Source organism: Lolium perenne, chromosome 2 (assembly GCF_019359855.2).
Source record: "Lolium perenne isolate Kyuss_39 chromosome 2, Kyuss_2.0, whole genome shotgun sequence".
NCBI lineage: Eukaryota > Viridiplantae > Streptophyta > Magnoliopsida > Poales > Poaceae > Lolium > Lolium perenne.
The window spans coordinates 245,993,029-246,009,346 of record NC_067245.2 but is presented as its reverse complement, the minus strand read 5'-3'; the positions used below and the strand labels follow the sequence as shown (position 1 = coordinate 246,009,346).

Genomic DNA, 16,318 nt, shown 5'->3' with positions numbered 1-16,318 from the left:
CTTTGGAGTGGCGGTGAAATACCGCATATAGGTAGGTATTGTGGACACAATTGGAAAATTTTGGTTTTTGGGAGTTGGATGCACGAGTAGAGCTCATACTCAGTACATGTGAAGGCTAGCAAAAGACTGGAAGCGACCAACTAAGAGAGCAATAATGGCCATAATCATGCATAGCGACAAAACATTACTAATCAAAGCACAAAGTGACATTACAAGTCAAAAACTAAATTATCATAGAGGATTTAGGTGACTGGTTTGTAATCATAACCTGATGTAAGCATGTGTCAAGTCAACCCAATAAAGCATCAAAGCAGAATACCACAATATTATGCTTTTATGATGGAAATAACACATGATTCTTTCAATGGCACATTAAGCACTCTCAACTATTTGAGACAAGTCATTCTGCAACAATAACAACTAAGACTATGATTAAAATAACATCCAACACAACATGCCAAAGTCTATGCCACAATCTAAACAAGCTTCCTTTTGCATCACTACAAGCATGAAACATTTTACTCGTCTCCAACACCAATCAATTTATTTGAAACAACCCGCATAGATAATAACCAATAAAGACAAGAGAGCTAATCATACCTAACTAAAGAAAACTAACAAGCTCTGAACAAAATACGAGTGGAAAACCAGAGCTAAATGCAGTACTAGCAAAAGAGAACACTCGTAGAACAATAGGAGTGAAAAGTAGAGTGTTCTATGCAACTAAAACAGAGTGTGTCATTCTCGAAAACAAATATGCTGTGATCCGACCATATTCTATAGCAAAAAAAAGTAAAACTAAAAACAAAAATAAAGATGCTCCAAGAACAACATATAGCATATGAAGCAATAAAAATATAGCGTCTTGAAAGATGACCTGATACTTTGTTGATGAAGAAGGGGATGCCCAAAGGCATCCCCAAGCTTTGACGCTTGTACCTCTTGGATATTTCTTGGGGTGACATGGGCATCCCCAAGCTTGAGCTTTTGTCCATAATTCATCTCATTACATCATTCTTCTCTCCCTACACCTGAAAACTTCCCTCATACAAAATTTCACACAATTCTCATTAGATGCATTATTGCAATCAAAATAACAAATCCATTTGGTTCAGTTCTAACATATGTCAAACATCCATTAAAATATTAACTGTAGCTACTTCTTTAAAAAGCTTTTTCTCTCAAAAGAACTCAAAAAGAAAAAGATTAAGAGGCAAATGCAAATAGTGGTAGAAATCTGTCAAAACAGAACAACATGTAAAGATCGATTTTTTCGAAAATCCTTTGTTGCTCAAATCAAAAAGTGAAAAACTAAAGAAAGTTATATAACAACCAGGGGCATATGCTTAAAAATTATCAGCTCACAATTACGTTCTGGCTGGAAATACAATTTTTTTTTGGTGATAGCACAAAATCTGTTTTAGGACAGCAACTTCCCCAAATCTTACTTTCTTCCTATTAGAGGCTACTCTTGGCACAAAAACAAAATAAAAAGGATAAGGAGATGTTATTACAGAGTTAATAACTTCAAAGGCTCAACAAAAGAAAAATTACAGATATAAATCATGGGTTATCTCCCAATAGTGCTTTTCTTTAACGCCTTTCAGCTAGGCGCAGAAAAAGAGCTCGCATCAAGTATTTTCAAGTGAAAAAGCATCAACATTATTAATGGCAGAAGCCTTACGTCTACATTTCTTACCTTTACTATTTTCTTAGGGCAAGAATGAAAACCGCCTCGTGAGGAAGTGAGAGTCATGACGCCTTTCCCCACATCTATTTTTGCTCACATGAGTTTTAGCAGAGATCGTCCTAGTGTGATTTGTCACTTTTCTACACATTAAATGACAAGATAATCAGTAGATACCATTGTTCCTAGGATTCTTGTATGCACTCCTTCAGCTACTCCAATGGGTAACATAATGATATTATTGGTAAGAGATATTCCTTCACCATCCTCAGAAAGTTTCGAAAGACTTAAAGACTCATACATATCTTTAGGCATAAGACAAAACTCATACATAATATCGCAATGAGAATAAAAAAATTCACCATTTATATCAATTTTTACCGTAGGGGGGCAACTTGAGGGTTCAGAATTTATTGAAACATAATCATAATTTTCACGAAGCAGATTATAACATTCTTTTAAGTAAGTTGTACTTGTATCAAGAGTATTTAATCTAGCATACATGCTCACAGGGGATGAATCAAAATTACTAGGTGAGCTATATGTTGCATTCAACGTTTTTATGGCATTAAAAGCTTGATCTCCATCACAATGAAGGAAATCTCCTCCTAGTACAGTGTCCAAAGCATATCTATAACAAATTATAATACCAAATTAAAAGCTACTAAGAAGCAGGCCTAGAGTCATTTTAGGTTCAGTTTTATCATAAGAATTATTAATTCTAGACCAAACTTCTTTAAAACTCTCCTCACTCCCTTGTTTGAAAGTGAAGATCATTTCCTCAGGTGACATAGTAACAGGACTAGACATAGAAGCAACTTAAAATAGGAACTAATTCTTTGTGTTTTTGATATAAAGAAGCAAACAAGACAAAGTAAAATAAACTAAGCAAAATAACAACAAAGTAAAGAGATTGGAGATGAGAGACTCCCTTGCAGAAATCCTCTTTCTCCCCGGCAACAGCGCAAGAAAAAGCTTGATGTTGTGCAAGGCACACCGTTGGAGAACCCCAAGAGGAAGGTATGATGAGCACAGTAGAAAGTTCCCTCAGTAAGAAACCAAGGTTTAATCGACCAGTAGGAGAAAGAAATCACTTCTAAAGGTGTTGCTAGCTGACTTTTGGCAGGGCGCACTACCAGCGTCAGCAACAACGTGGAACCTGCACACAACACAACCAAAATACTTTGCTACAACTTACAGTGAGGTTGTCAATCTCACCGGTTTTGCTGAAAACAAAGGAATAACCGTATAGTGTGTAAAGAGATGTTTGCTTGCAGAAATAAAAGAGAAGAATCCTTGCAGTAAGTAAATAGAACAGGTGTTTGCAGTAGAGAACAATGCTTGCAGTAAGTAAACAAAACAGGTGTTTGCAGTAGATGAATTTATCAGTGTAAAAGAAAGGACCGGGGTCCACAGTTTACTAGAGGTGTCTCTCCATAAAGATAAATAACATGTTGGGTGAATAAATTACAACCGGGCAATTGACAGAATAAATACCATACATGACAAGATGATTACTATGATATTCATTTGGGAATTACAACATAATACATAGACCGTAATCCAACTGCATCTATGACTAATAATCCACCTTCCGGTTAGCGTCCGCACACCTTTTAGTATTAAGTTGCAAGCAACAGATTATCGCATTAAGCAAAGTGTGTAAAGTAAACAATAGAACTATCCTTAGACAAAGCATTGTTGTTTTCTCCCTAGTAGCAACAACACATCTACAACCTTAATTAGAAGTTATTGTCACTCTCCCAGATTACTAGAGGCATGAACCCACTATCGAGCATAAATACTCCCTCTTGGAGTCACAAGCACATACTTGGCCAGAGCTTCTACTAGCAACGGAGAGCATGCAAGATCACAAATAACACATGACAAGTATATAATCAATCTCAGCCATAGTATTCAATATTTATCGTATCCCAGCAAACACAACATGTACCATTACATAAAAATGATCTTGATCATGATAGGCAGCTCACAAGATCTAAACATGAAGCATAAATTGGAGAAGACAACCATCTAGCTACTGCTATGGACCCATAGTCCAGAGATGAACTATTCACACATCACTTCGGAGGCATGCATGGCGATGTAGAGGCCTCCGGTGCGATCTCCCTCTCCGCCAGGGTGCTGGGAAGAGCTTTAGAACCCTCCCGAGGTAGGTTCGATGATGGCGGCCGCGACGAGACTTTTCGTGGATGGAGGCTTGGGTATTTAGGTTTTTCTCGATCAGATGAATAAATGGGCGGAAGGGCGAGGTCGGTGGACGCCCGAGGGTCCCACACCATGCCTAGGCGCGGCCAGGGGCTGGGCCGCACCTAGGGGTGGTGGGCCACCTCCTGGCTCGGCTCCTTCTCTCATCTGGACTCCGCCTTCGTTACAGTAAAATAGGAACTTTGGCTTTTGTTTCGTCCAATTCCGAGAATATTTCCTGAACAACTTTTCTGACATACAAAACAGCAGAAAATAGGGAACTGGCACCCTGGCATCTTGTCAATAGGTTAGTTCTAGAAAATGCATAAAAGTGCAACGAAGTGTAAACAAAACATATAGAAATTGGTGTAAAACAAGCATGGAGCATCAAAAATTATAGATACGTTTGCAATGTATCAAGGGCCTATCTTTTACTTTTATGTTGAGTCAGTAAACCTATTCCCCTCTATCTCAAGCAAGCATTTGAGTTTTTGTGATCCAACCATTTATGTGTGTGGATGTATTCAATCATATCTTTTACCCTTCCTTATGTAGCACAATGCTTTTATCTGAATGAATATAACTTTGAAAGTTATCAATTACTGTAAAGAGATTGTAATGATTGAGCATGTGATTTCTGCAATATAAACTCTAATATAAAGACTCTTCTCGAAAGATAAGTACAATCTGTTAATTGTTCTCTGACCAAGAACAAAAGTTTGCCATCACCAATAATGATTTTCTCTGTGCACCTCTATTAGTGACTCCCTTACTCATTGCAAGTTTATTATATAAGAGGAAGTTGCTGTCTAATGATTTCTGTATTGGTAAGTGTGATGCTTCTTTCCGTATTTTGTTTATCGACACTTCACTCCATAAACCCGTGGTCTGGTTTACTAAGTTCAGTTTTCGCTTGTGGACAAGCGAGGTCTAAGCTTGGGGGCAGTTGATACGTCCAAATTGTATCACTATTTTATATCATAGTTTACTGTAATTCACTCATATATTTCATATTTAGAGATGATACTTATGTTATTTTATCTATTTTGCATGTTTGATGATTATTGGAGAATTAACTACTGGAGTCAGAATTCTGCTGGAAAAAGGACCGTCAAGATACCATATTTCTGAAAGATCAGCAATTCCCGGAAAATACCCTGAAGTTCCTATTTTCCCAGATGCCAGAGGAAGCCAAAACGGGAGCCTGAGGTGGGCCAGGAGGGGCCCACACCACCCCTAGGCGCGGTCCACCCCCTAGCCGTGCCTAGGCGTGGTGTGGTGGCCCTGGCCCACCTCTGGCAGCGTCCCTTCGCGTATTTCATCTCCAGAGAACCCTAAGACGGGGGGAACCATCATAGAAATATTCCGCCACCGCGACGGGGCGGAAAACCATAGAGCGAGAAAAGCTCTCCGACAGGCAGAAATCAGCTGGGGAAATTCCTTCCTGGAGAGGGGAAATCGTCGCCATCGTCACCGTCATCGAGCTGGACTTCATCGGGATCATCATCATCTCTATCACTAGCACGATCATCTCCACCATCTCCACTCCGTCCTGCTGTAACATCTTGGGTTTGATCTTATCTAGTTCATAAGGGAAATTTTCTTGGTGTTAATTACTCCTTGTAGTTGATGCTATTGAGTGAAACCACTAGATTAAGGTTTATGTCCAGATTGTTATACATCATTATATCACCTCTGATTATGATCCATATGATGTCTTGTGAGTAGTTCGTTTAGTTCTTGAGGACATAGGAGAAGTTAAGATGTTAGTAGTGGAATTATGTTGAGTAATATTTAATGGTTTTATATTTAAGTTGTGGTGCTATTCTTCTAGTGGTGGCATATGAACATCGACTACCTTATACTTCACCTTTATGGACCTAGTAGAATGCATCGTGTATTTGGCTACTAATTGTGGGGTTGCTGGAGTGACAGAAACCTAAACCCCTATTGGGAAACTAGTGCATGAGGGAGTGTAGGACCTCAAAGTTTAAGGTTGTGTTAGATTTATCTTAATTACTTTCTTATAGTTGCGGATGCTTGCAAGGAGTATAACCACAAGTATGCATTAGTCCAAGTGGGGATAGTGCATTAGCATAGGTTCACCCACACAACACTTACCAAACTGATAAAGATTATTCAGCTGTGTGAAGCGAAAGCACTTGACGAAATTCCCGTGTGTACTCAGGAACATTTAGACATCATAAGTAAAACAACCAGCTTGTCCTTTGCTCTAGAACGGATTGGGCCACTCGCTGCAATTATTATTACTGTCTTTTATTTACTCGTACTTTATTTATTTGCAATATCAAAAACCCCTGAAAGTCTGTTTGCTAGTATTTACAGTGAATCCTTGATCAAAACTGCTTTTCAATATATACCTTCTGCTTCTCGTTGGGTTCGACACTCTTATTTATCGAAAGTACTACGATACACCCCTATACTTGTGGATCATCAGCTGACGGCTGTGAAGGAGCCATGTGTGTCAAGCAAGCGGCGGTAACAAGGGGACAAGAGGGACACAGTGAGGGGAAGCAAAATTTGGGGTTTGGATGGAGCTGCGCTGAGAGAGGTGGCATTGGTAACGATAAAGGAGCGATAGGAGCGGCGTGTTGAAGGATATCAAGGGGAGGCATGTGGAAGGAGATCGAGAGGGCGTTGTCTCCTATGTCGTGCATGATTGAGAGAGTGGGACAAAGAAGGGAGGAGGGAGACTGGTGGCACCGTGCGTGTATACGAGCGATCACTGGAGCTTCGCGCGGTTAGGGTTGTGGAGGTTACGGGGCTGGATGTATACATGGGCTTCCATTGGGGTAGCTCGGCTGGGCCTCTAGGCCGACTGGTCTAGTGGAGGTCTAACTTTTTTCCCTTCAAAACATTTCTTTTTTATTTTAAATTTGAAAACCAGAGTTGTGGTACCACAAGTATATAGGGTTTACCTTTATTTCCTACATGTACATGATACTTGGTAGTTTTACATAACGACGATGCATATAAAGAAGACTAAAAATTTGGTGTTGATTTTTATTTCTATTTTGAGAGGATTGATGCACACTGAATCAAGGGAACTAAATCCATTTTGAAACCTAAAATGATTCGAATGGTACAAACAAAAAAACAAAGTTAAATATAAGATTTTAGAGATCTAGAAACTGCATCATATTGCTTTCGAGGTTTCTGAGCACATGTTGAATTATTTTAGGACCATTGCAACACAGATGCACTTTACTGTGGAATATGGGCTCTGAAAAGAATCTGAACGTTGCAGCCAAGTTCCATATATACCCCAAGAGCGTATCAGATTGATTGTTCGTTGTGTGAATTGGGTTCGTTCGATCAAGGATCAGAACAGTCTCGTTGTTCCTAGTGCGATGCTACAACATGCAACTAATTCTCAAGAAACCCGAAGAACAAGATGGCGGTGCCAACAGGTTAGAAAAATTATAATTCCCACCGATTTTTTTATTTTTATTTTTCTTGAGAAATATTTATCATTTGCTAACCCGCTTTAATGTATGGGCATGATGATAGTGTTTTATATGTTCGCAAAACAATTTAGCACAAATAACAAGCATAACTTAAGCATGTCCATACACAACTTAACAAGTCCACGGCAAATAGTTTACACAACTAGTACCAAAAGCAGACTCCTAGCTGAATATGCTGCAGCACCTAAGGCAACTAGGCAAGCAAACCTACTTGCCATACATGTTATAAAATGGATACAAATCCAGCAGAACAAACAAAAATGGCACTCCATAGCCAAAATCTATACTAGAACATCCAGGACAAGAAGATATATACAAACATAGAGTGAAGAGATACTCACAGATCTGCGAGGGCGGCCATCGGGTAAGAGCAAGGCTGCGCGAGCGAGCAGATCTTCGCGCGGGAGAAGCGTACGGGACCGGCAACAACATTGAAGGGTCTGGTTCTGCATAGTAGACCTACTCTCCTTCAGGACTCTAAAGAAAGGGAATAAAATAATAAATTAGGTACATTAGTGTACTCAACAAATTCAATGGTGGATGTTGGATCAGGAGAATTTGGTCACGTGCAGGTTTTCGAAACGGGTTTTTAGAACATGTAAGTTTTAAACAATAGAAACTATGTATGTCAGTTTCCACGGGCTTTTACACAAAAACATGGACTTTCCCATCCCATTCCAAGATCTGTGACCAGCGCTGCCTGTACGGCTCTAGAATGACTACTTGTTAAATCTTAATGTTTTTGTTTGTACAACATCCCGTGGCTCGCTTGTGGTTTTCTGAAAAAGGACCCAACAGCCCAACGTGGAGCATCAATCTAAGTGTCTCGGTGACCGGGAAAAGTTGAAGCTTACTAGGATCTAGGAGTATCAAAGTTCGATCCGCGTGATTCCTCTAGCCGGTTGACACAATCATGGCAACCTGCGGAAAGTTGGTTCGACCAAAATTATTTTTCCCAGGTGCGAACATTGGAAACAAGATGGAGATCATGCACGCATGTGTGCCTTGTGTTTCCACGAACATGTCGTCACTTACGCATCAAACGGAGACGAGTCATACGTTGCCGTTTTGCTAAGCAGATCGTGAAATTGGTGTGCCAGAGCAGAAGAGCAAAGGGTGCTTTCTTAACGGAAACACTAGCAAGGAAGTGTATCTGCCCTACCGTGAGGGATCAGGATCATCATGTGATGCCTGTTTTCTTGAAAGCCTTTTTTTCTATGGAGATTCTTTTGTTTTGTTTAACGCCCTTCTTCTGTCGTAGGCTCCAGCCCATCACCTGGAACGCAACCCAGCCCACGTCGCTTGTAGTGCGGTTGCAGCAAGTATCCATAGCCCGGCAATGGAATTTTTAGACAAACCCAAAAGGGCTAATGCACGCGACTTTGAGCCGGCCCGTTTTCTTCATTTTCCGTAGTTTTTTTTTTCTTGAGTTTCTTCTCGTTGCGGGTTTTCGTGGTTTTTCTTATTTCTATGGTTCCTTCGTTCTGGCGATCTCTACAGTTTTTCTGTTTTCAATTTTTTTGTGTTTTCATTTTTCATCTGTTTACTTTAAAAAATTCAAATTTTAAAATTATTCACTATTTAAAAATATGCAGTTTTGAATTTTTTTACTTTACAATTCCTTCAAAAAAGGACACTCAAGCTTGTGTGCATGCACTAATGCTGCACACATTGAGGGAGGAATTGCACCCCAACTATTGTAGGCAATCCTAAATGAAACTTGAGGATAACAAGCCCAAAATGAACGAGCATCTTACTACGAAGGAGCACTTCAGACGGAAATCCAATTTGCCTCGTGCCGCAAGATGCTTCCATTGTGAAAAAATGCATATTTTAAACTGGTAAATAAATTGAAATTAAATGTAGGCTATACAATCACATATTTTGTATGCACAAATAAAGTTTCATTACAAATTTATTTTCTGCAACTTGTGTAAAAAAGATAGCTTTTGGCGCCACAAAATGGCTTTTGATGAGACATTCTTTTGCTATGTTTGCCTGCGACAATTTATAGTGTGTAAGAAGAAGATGTACTAACGTTTTTTTGAAGAATTCAGAAGTTGAAGCATGGATGAAGACACAATATTATTTTTATACTTTTGACTCAATTATGAACAACCATACTATTAAAAGCATGTCTGATTCGTAGGATTCTTCGAACACAAGAATAGACAAATCGTAGGATGAGAATATCATGTCCACTTGAATTCTACAAGGTTTGAAACCTACATGAAATAACGTTTGACTCATAGGAAAAACAAAGTAATTGTAACATGATGTTTGATTTGAGTGGATAGAAATTTTCTCCAAAGAATAGTGTAATGCAATCCTAGAAAAAAATTGCATATGCCTTCCCATGGGTTCCAATCCTACAAATCAAAGGCGCACATAGAAAAAAAAACAAAATTCCTATGAAATTCTTTTGAATAGAAAGAACCCTAAGGGGAGTTAGACCTTGAAGCTGCAAAATGCAACTTGATGTGTGCTCAATCTTACTGAAAACATTTCCAAATAATACATTGAAAATCTTAATGTGGCTGAAAAGGTGGATCCCTAGTTTGAACACAGGGTTGAAGTGGCCGTGGCCCTAGTAGAACCTGGGGCGCTGAGCCTATTGCTTGACCGATGAAACCTGATTCCGACGAACTTCATGGTTGTGCTGTGGGGTATGCAACCTTTTTTATTTTATTGTTCATTATCTTTGTATTTGGTTCACCCTTAGGCCTCGTTTGGTCGGAGTGGGTTCCCGTGTTTGTTAGTGTATTATCGAGCGAGTTTTGGGTGTACACCCGATACCCTTCTTCAGCCCAAGAATAGCTGAGTGTAAAAAACGCGAGCCCCACCTCGTGTCTGAAAAACGAGTCAACCCGACGTGTTTCCATGGGTTTACCTAGGTATACACGCCTAGAATCTGGGCTGCCAAACGGCTATAAGGTGTATTTTCGTGTAACTGCTTGAGCTGGTATAATACAAGTGTATCCACTAAAAACACGGCTGCCAAACAAGGCCTTATGGCAAACTTTGAACTTGAAAATTTTGAAGTTGAAAAGCGGTTGAAATGTATATGATGTGAACCTACAAATTTGAAAACATTCCGTGTTGCTTTCATATTTTAAATGGAGCTTGTATGATCAATCATATTCCTCTGACATGCTTTGGTGCATAGATACATGTGAATTTAGATAGATTTGAGTAATTAATTTTGAACAGAGAGCACGAGAAATGCAGAAGAAAAAAATATAACTTTGCACACAGCTTGCAGAGTCAGTAATTTGGCCATGTAAACCGTTTTTAAGGGTTCAAAATTCAGGGCAGTTGCTAGAGTCGCTGGCGTGTATGTGGGAGCACTCCACGGATAATAAAGAAAACTCTGTAGAATGAGATAATTCAAGGGTTTAGAACATGGTAGAGTAGCTCAATTTATTCATTTATTGTCAAGTCGACGACGCAACTAACTCAAACGCCTCGTATAATTGCCACTGACAGCGATCTGGCAGAAGACCCAGGCTGGTCTTCTTCGTGGCAAGTTATTGCTCGCAGCTGCGCGGCCACACCACCGTACCGTCCCTGGCTCTTCCCTGACCAATGTGCTTCTGCAGTGACTAATCTTCAGTTCCAGTAATGGGGGCGGGGTGATCTGCGGTATCCTTTCTTCAGCTTTGAGATGGGTCTGTGCGTGCGTTCCACTAGCCCGTCACTCCCGAGGGATACTCAACGGCTAGGAATATCACAGATCAGTGGTATGTCTGCGCAACCTCTCGTGCACCACATCTCTTTCGGGTGAGAAAGCTTTCAGAGAAGTACAGTAGTAGCTTTTGTTTAACTGAACTTTGTTCGAAAGATAAAAGTTAACATAGCTATATATGTCAGTAGCTTTTGTTAAACTGAACTTTTGTTCGAAAGATGAAAGTTAACTTGAGCTACATGTCGCCGACGGCGTCAAGCGCACCGACCGTCGTTGACGGACAAGAAAACAAATGAACGTTGGCTAAAGAAAATGATAACAAATGATAATTTTGTCTGAAGGAGAAACGATAACAAATGATGATCGAAAGGTTGTTGTTCATCGTGAAGAGCTCGCCAAACATACATGATGATCATAATGAGTATTAAACTAACCCTGTCGTTCGAAGACGTAGGAGCATAAACAGTTCTGCGGTATCCTTTCACCTCATTGTAGTAGACGGAGATCTTCTTGTCCTCCTTCTTGCACTTCTGGAGAGCACCACGAATCTGCATGGAGCGAGAGACAGTCTGCGAGGTAAAGCTGGCCTCAAGAGTGCTCCACGCATCAGCAGAGGAGGTGGCAAACAAGATGATTCCCTGGATGTCTTCAGTCGAGGTGGTCATAATCGCCGAGAGTAACGCTGCATCCTGCTGGTGCCAGGCGGTAAACGCCGGGTTGTACATCAGCGGAGGAGCCTTGTCATCCGTCGCCAATGCAGGGTTGGCGATCGACTCGGATGGACATGGGAAGGTTCCATCGACGAACCCAATAAGGAGGTGACTGCGGAGCACGTTGAGAACCTGTGCCCGCCAGTAGAGGTAGTTGCCACCATTGAGGCGTATGGTGACGTAGGGGGCGAAATTAAACGGCCCCGACGAGCCGCCGGTGGAGGAGCCACTCCCGCCGCCACCAAAGTTGAGGACGGGATCAGAGAGCTTGGGCGCAGATGCGGACACGGTTTTTGAACTGACCGAGCCCGCGGAAGACAGCGAGGACATCGCCATCGATTTGCAGCGGAAGAGGAGTCGCCGGCGTGAAACCGATCTAGGTCAGCCGCCGGGCTCTGATACCATGAACGAAAGTAGGGTAGAAGTGTTTGGTAGGGTAAGAGCCGTACCTCATACGGGCGGCCAGGTATCCATTATATATAGGGTAGCACATTACAAATACATGATACAATACGTACATACGTATACAACCTATACAGGGTAGTTTAACACAGATAATGATAGATGCAGCATCAGGATGAGATGTTGTTTCTTAAAGATTAGGATGACGTGATTGGCTGAATCTGACGGCAACCAAAACCGCGCGAATGAATTGCTTAAAAGCGATGTTTGGACGCCTTGTACGAAAATTCCTATGCCATGACCCCTGGAGTATGATACAAACGTCTCACAGAGATATTTCTTGTGATAGATTCCTAGAGGCCTGAACACTTTTGCTTGTCGATCGATCGATCTAATCAACAGTAGCCTCTTCCCTCCCCATTGAGGCAAGCTGAAGCATGAATCACGAGGCAAAATCCGATGAATATTTGAATTTGAGCAATGCGATCAAAGGCGAGAAAACTTCCAAACTTCTTTTTTCTATAGAGGATAACTCCAAATAATTCACCACGAACAAGCAACCTACAAGAAGCTGCACTCATGGGTCACTACCAGCGACTAAATTTTGGTACGTAGTATACTAACTAAACAATCAGCACGCGCTCTCATTGCGTCGCTTGCCCTACCATATGAATATGATCTGTCTATAACAGGGCCGGTGAGACTTGGCGAGGACGAGACGCTGCATCCGCCCATCCAAAGCTTCCAGCAGCAATGGTGGCCGTCTTCAACAAGGAAGTCCTGAGCTGGTACCTCATCACGCTTAAGATCAAGGAGACCGTCGACGCGAACCTCAGGAAATCCCCGTCGCCGCAGTGGCAGTCGCTCCCCTACAAACTGCGGCTCGCGAACGGCACTACATCGGGAGGAGAAGGAGAGGCATTGCCCCGCCAAACTCAGGCGCCCCGGCTGTCCCCGATCCGGGCGCAGTCGCCGGCGCACAGCCCGAAGCCGCAGGACTCGGAATGGGTGGTGACCATCCGCGGGAAGCTGGCGCAGGCGCGCGCGGAGGAGGCGGCGTGCCCGTGGGCGCGCCTCTCCGTGTACCGCGTGCCCAAGACCCTCCGCGAGGGCGACGAGCGCGCCTACATGCCGCAGGTGGTCTCCATCGGCCCGCTCCACGCCGGCAAGCGGAGGCTGCGCGAGATGGAGCACCACAAGTGGCGCGCGCTGCACCACGTCCTCAAGCGCACGGGCCACGACGTCACCAACTACCTCGACGCGCTGCGGCCCATGGAGGACCGCGTGCGCGGCTGCTACGACGGCCGCGTCGCCTGGATGCCCAGCAACGAGTTCGTCCAGTGCCTGGTGCTGGACGGCACCTTCGTGCTCGAGCTCTTCCGTGGCGCGCTGGACGGCGCCAAGGGGTTCTCAGACGACCTGGGCTACTCGCGGCACGACCCCGTCTTCGCCATGCGCGGCGCGATGCACGCAGTGCGCAACGACATGATCCTGCTGGAGAACCAGATACCGCTCTTCGTGCTGGACCTCCTGCTCGGGATCCAGCTCGGCCACCCAGAGCAGACGGGCGCCGTGGCGAGCCTCGCCGTGCGCTTCTTCGACCCGCTCATGCCGACCGACACGCCGATGCACCGCAAGGACCGGTGCAGGCTGGAGTCCTCCGTGAACGCCGGCGCCGAGGCGGCGGCGTCGTTCGACCCGCTGTCCGACCCGATGCTCCACTGCCTCGACGTGTTCCGGCGCAGCCTCCTCCGCGCCGGGCTGCAGCCCACCCCGCCCCCTGCGGCGCGGCTGTGGCTCAAGAAGTGGTCCGGGCAGCGCCGTGTGGCGGACAAGCGCCGGCAGCAGTTCGTGCACTGCGTGTCGGAGCTCCGGGAGGCCGGAATCACGTGCCGGCGGCGGAACACTGACCGGTTCTGGGACATCCGGTTCGACAAGGGGGTGCTCCACATCCCGCGGATCCTCATCCACGACTCCACCAAGTCGCTCTTCCTCAACCTCATCGCCTTCGAGCAGTGCCACATGGACATCGCCACGCCGGGCGGCAACAACATCACCTCCTACGCCATCTTCATGGACAACCTCATCAACTCCGCCGACGACGTCAAGTACCTGCACGACCGCGGCATCATCGAGCACTGGCTCGGCAGCGACGCCGAGGTCGCCGAGCTCTTCAACCGCCTCTGCCTCGAGGTCGTCTTCGACATCAACGACAGCTACTTGTCCGGGCTGTCGGACCAGGTGAACAGGTACTACGACTACAAGTGGAGCACCTGGGTCGCCAGCCTGCAGCATAACTACTTCACCAACCCGTGGGCCATCGTCTCCGTCGTCGCCGGCGTCTTCCTCCTCCTCCTCACCACGATGCAGACATTCTACAGCGCATACAGCTACTACCGACCGCCAACCTAGCTCATCGCCGCCGGATCGGCAACGGAGTCAGATTCTCCAAAATCTGACCATTTTTTCTTGGCTTGCATTACAGTTTTGATTGGTTATTTCATCAGGGGAAGAATCAGTATATCCCCATTTGAGTTGCATTGTTAATATATATATACTAGACTAGATCCTGCTGTAGGAAGAAGGATTTGATCACAAATTCATCTTCTAATTTGTACATTTAAGGGACTTCGATGTTCAGATGGCTGAGGACTTCAAACTCTATCAGTGAAAATTCTAATTTAGAACGCGGCACATTTTCTGTACCTGAGATTTGAGAATACAAGCCAGTTCTTGGGATAGTACTGTTGGAGATGCTAACAAGAAGAATGGCAGCATCTTAATTCTTGCAGGAAGCATCGGAGCTACGGGGATTCCTTTTCACCCAAGTCTGCATCTCTATCCATTTGGTGTCGATTCCTTTTCAATGTGTGTACTTGGGAAAATGGTGATCCTTTTCAGGCTACGGCCCAAGCAGGGGATGCTCATCCGGCACAAACTCTTGGTCAGAGAGCTATAAGGCTAGCTATAGTGCTACTATCATAGCTAGTATCATGCACATTGGTCCCACAAAAATGCTGATGTGGCAGCTAATTAAGGAGGAGAGAGGAGATTAGAGTAACATAGGTAGATACTGTATCATAGCGCATGTGACGAGAAAAGTTAATGCCAAACAAATCTAGTGCACAAATTTGCATTGAGATTCTAAAAAGCAATAAATATAGCGTATTTATGATCTTTCTTCACGATACTTAGCAATTTATAGAGATAGTATCATACACAAGTATCATATGCATGATACTACTACATGATACTTACCACTATGACTAGCCTAAACCTATAGTCGAGGTTCTCGTCGACAGAGTTCTCGGGTTCAGCTTCTGATTCTGACTCCTCGTCTTCGGAGTAGTACTTTCTCTTGTTTGGTGGCGTCGAGGTTCTCGTCGACAGAGTTCTCGGGTTCAGCTTCTGATTCTGACTCCTCGTCTTCGGAGTAGTACTTTCTCTTGTTTGGTGGCGGGGTCCCTGAGGAAACAGGGTCAACACTTCCAGGTTTTTGGTGTTGGCGAACAGGACCGTGACGGTCTCGGCGACATGATCGGCACCCAGGAACACTTGAGGACTAGCTGGCTGCTGAGGGCGAGGGCTGTGAACTCGCTGCTGAAGTGTGCCATTGATGGGCGCAGGGCGGGGTAAAGGTATGTCAGCTTTGTGCACCGGCCGATGAGCCCCGTGAGTGAAGCACAGCTTCCTTATTTTCTTTGCCAGTGAGGTCCTCGCAGATCCTGATGGTCACCGCCGCCACCTCTCGCGGAGAAGCCTGTATCTCTATCCATTAGGTGTCGATTCTTGTAGTAGTCAGCAACATCATGCTCCTACCGTAGTGCCATAGCATCAGTTTACAATGGGCCCAAACATGAGCAAATCCCTTGTTTCAGTACTGACATCAGTTGGTGGTTCCAGAGAAGCTATTTCCGGGCAAATATAGTTTTATTTTTAGTCAGTAAAAATGGCCAAACTACAGAGCACTTTTGAATGCATATGCTTGTCATGAATACAGTGAACACTCCATTCATATTTTTTTCAAAAGATCGAGCACTTCAGAGGCTAGGAATGAACTCACATGACAATGAAGTACCATGTTTTATTCCAATTATACAGCTACTGTAGAAGAATAAAAGCTCCAATCCAATTACAT

General features: G+C 43.9%; 1 protein-coding gene across 1 annotated transcript; it reads left to right on the top strand.

The window, feature by feature from the left end:
* The first annotated feature begins 12,824 nt into the window (after positions 1 to 12,824).
* Positions 12,825 to 14,867, top strand: LOC127335492 (UPF0481 protein At3g47200-like). Its single transcript, XM_051362146.2, has one exon. The coding sequence runs from the start codon at positions 12,934 to 12,936 to the stop codon at positions 14,590 to 14,592; it is 1,659 nt and encodes a 552-aa protein (XP_051218106.1). The 5' UTR covers positions 12,825 to 12,933; the 3' UTR covers positions 14,593 to 14,867.
* The last annotated feature ends 1,451 nt before the right edge of the window (positions 14,868 to 16,318 follow it).

What these genes read in the sequence shown, in the direction of transcription:
- LOC127335492 (XM_051362146.2), top strand. Translation starts at nt 12,934, where the DNA reads ATGGTGGCCGTCTTCAACAAGGAAGTCCTGAGCTGGTACCTCATCACG.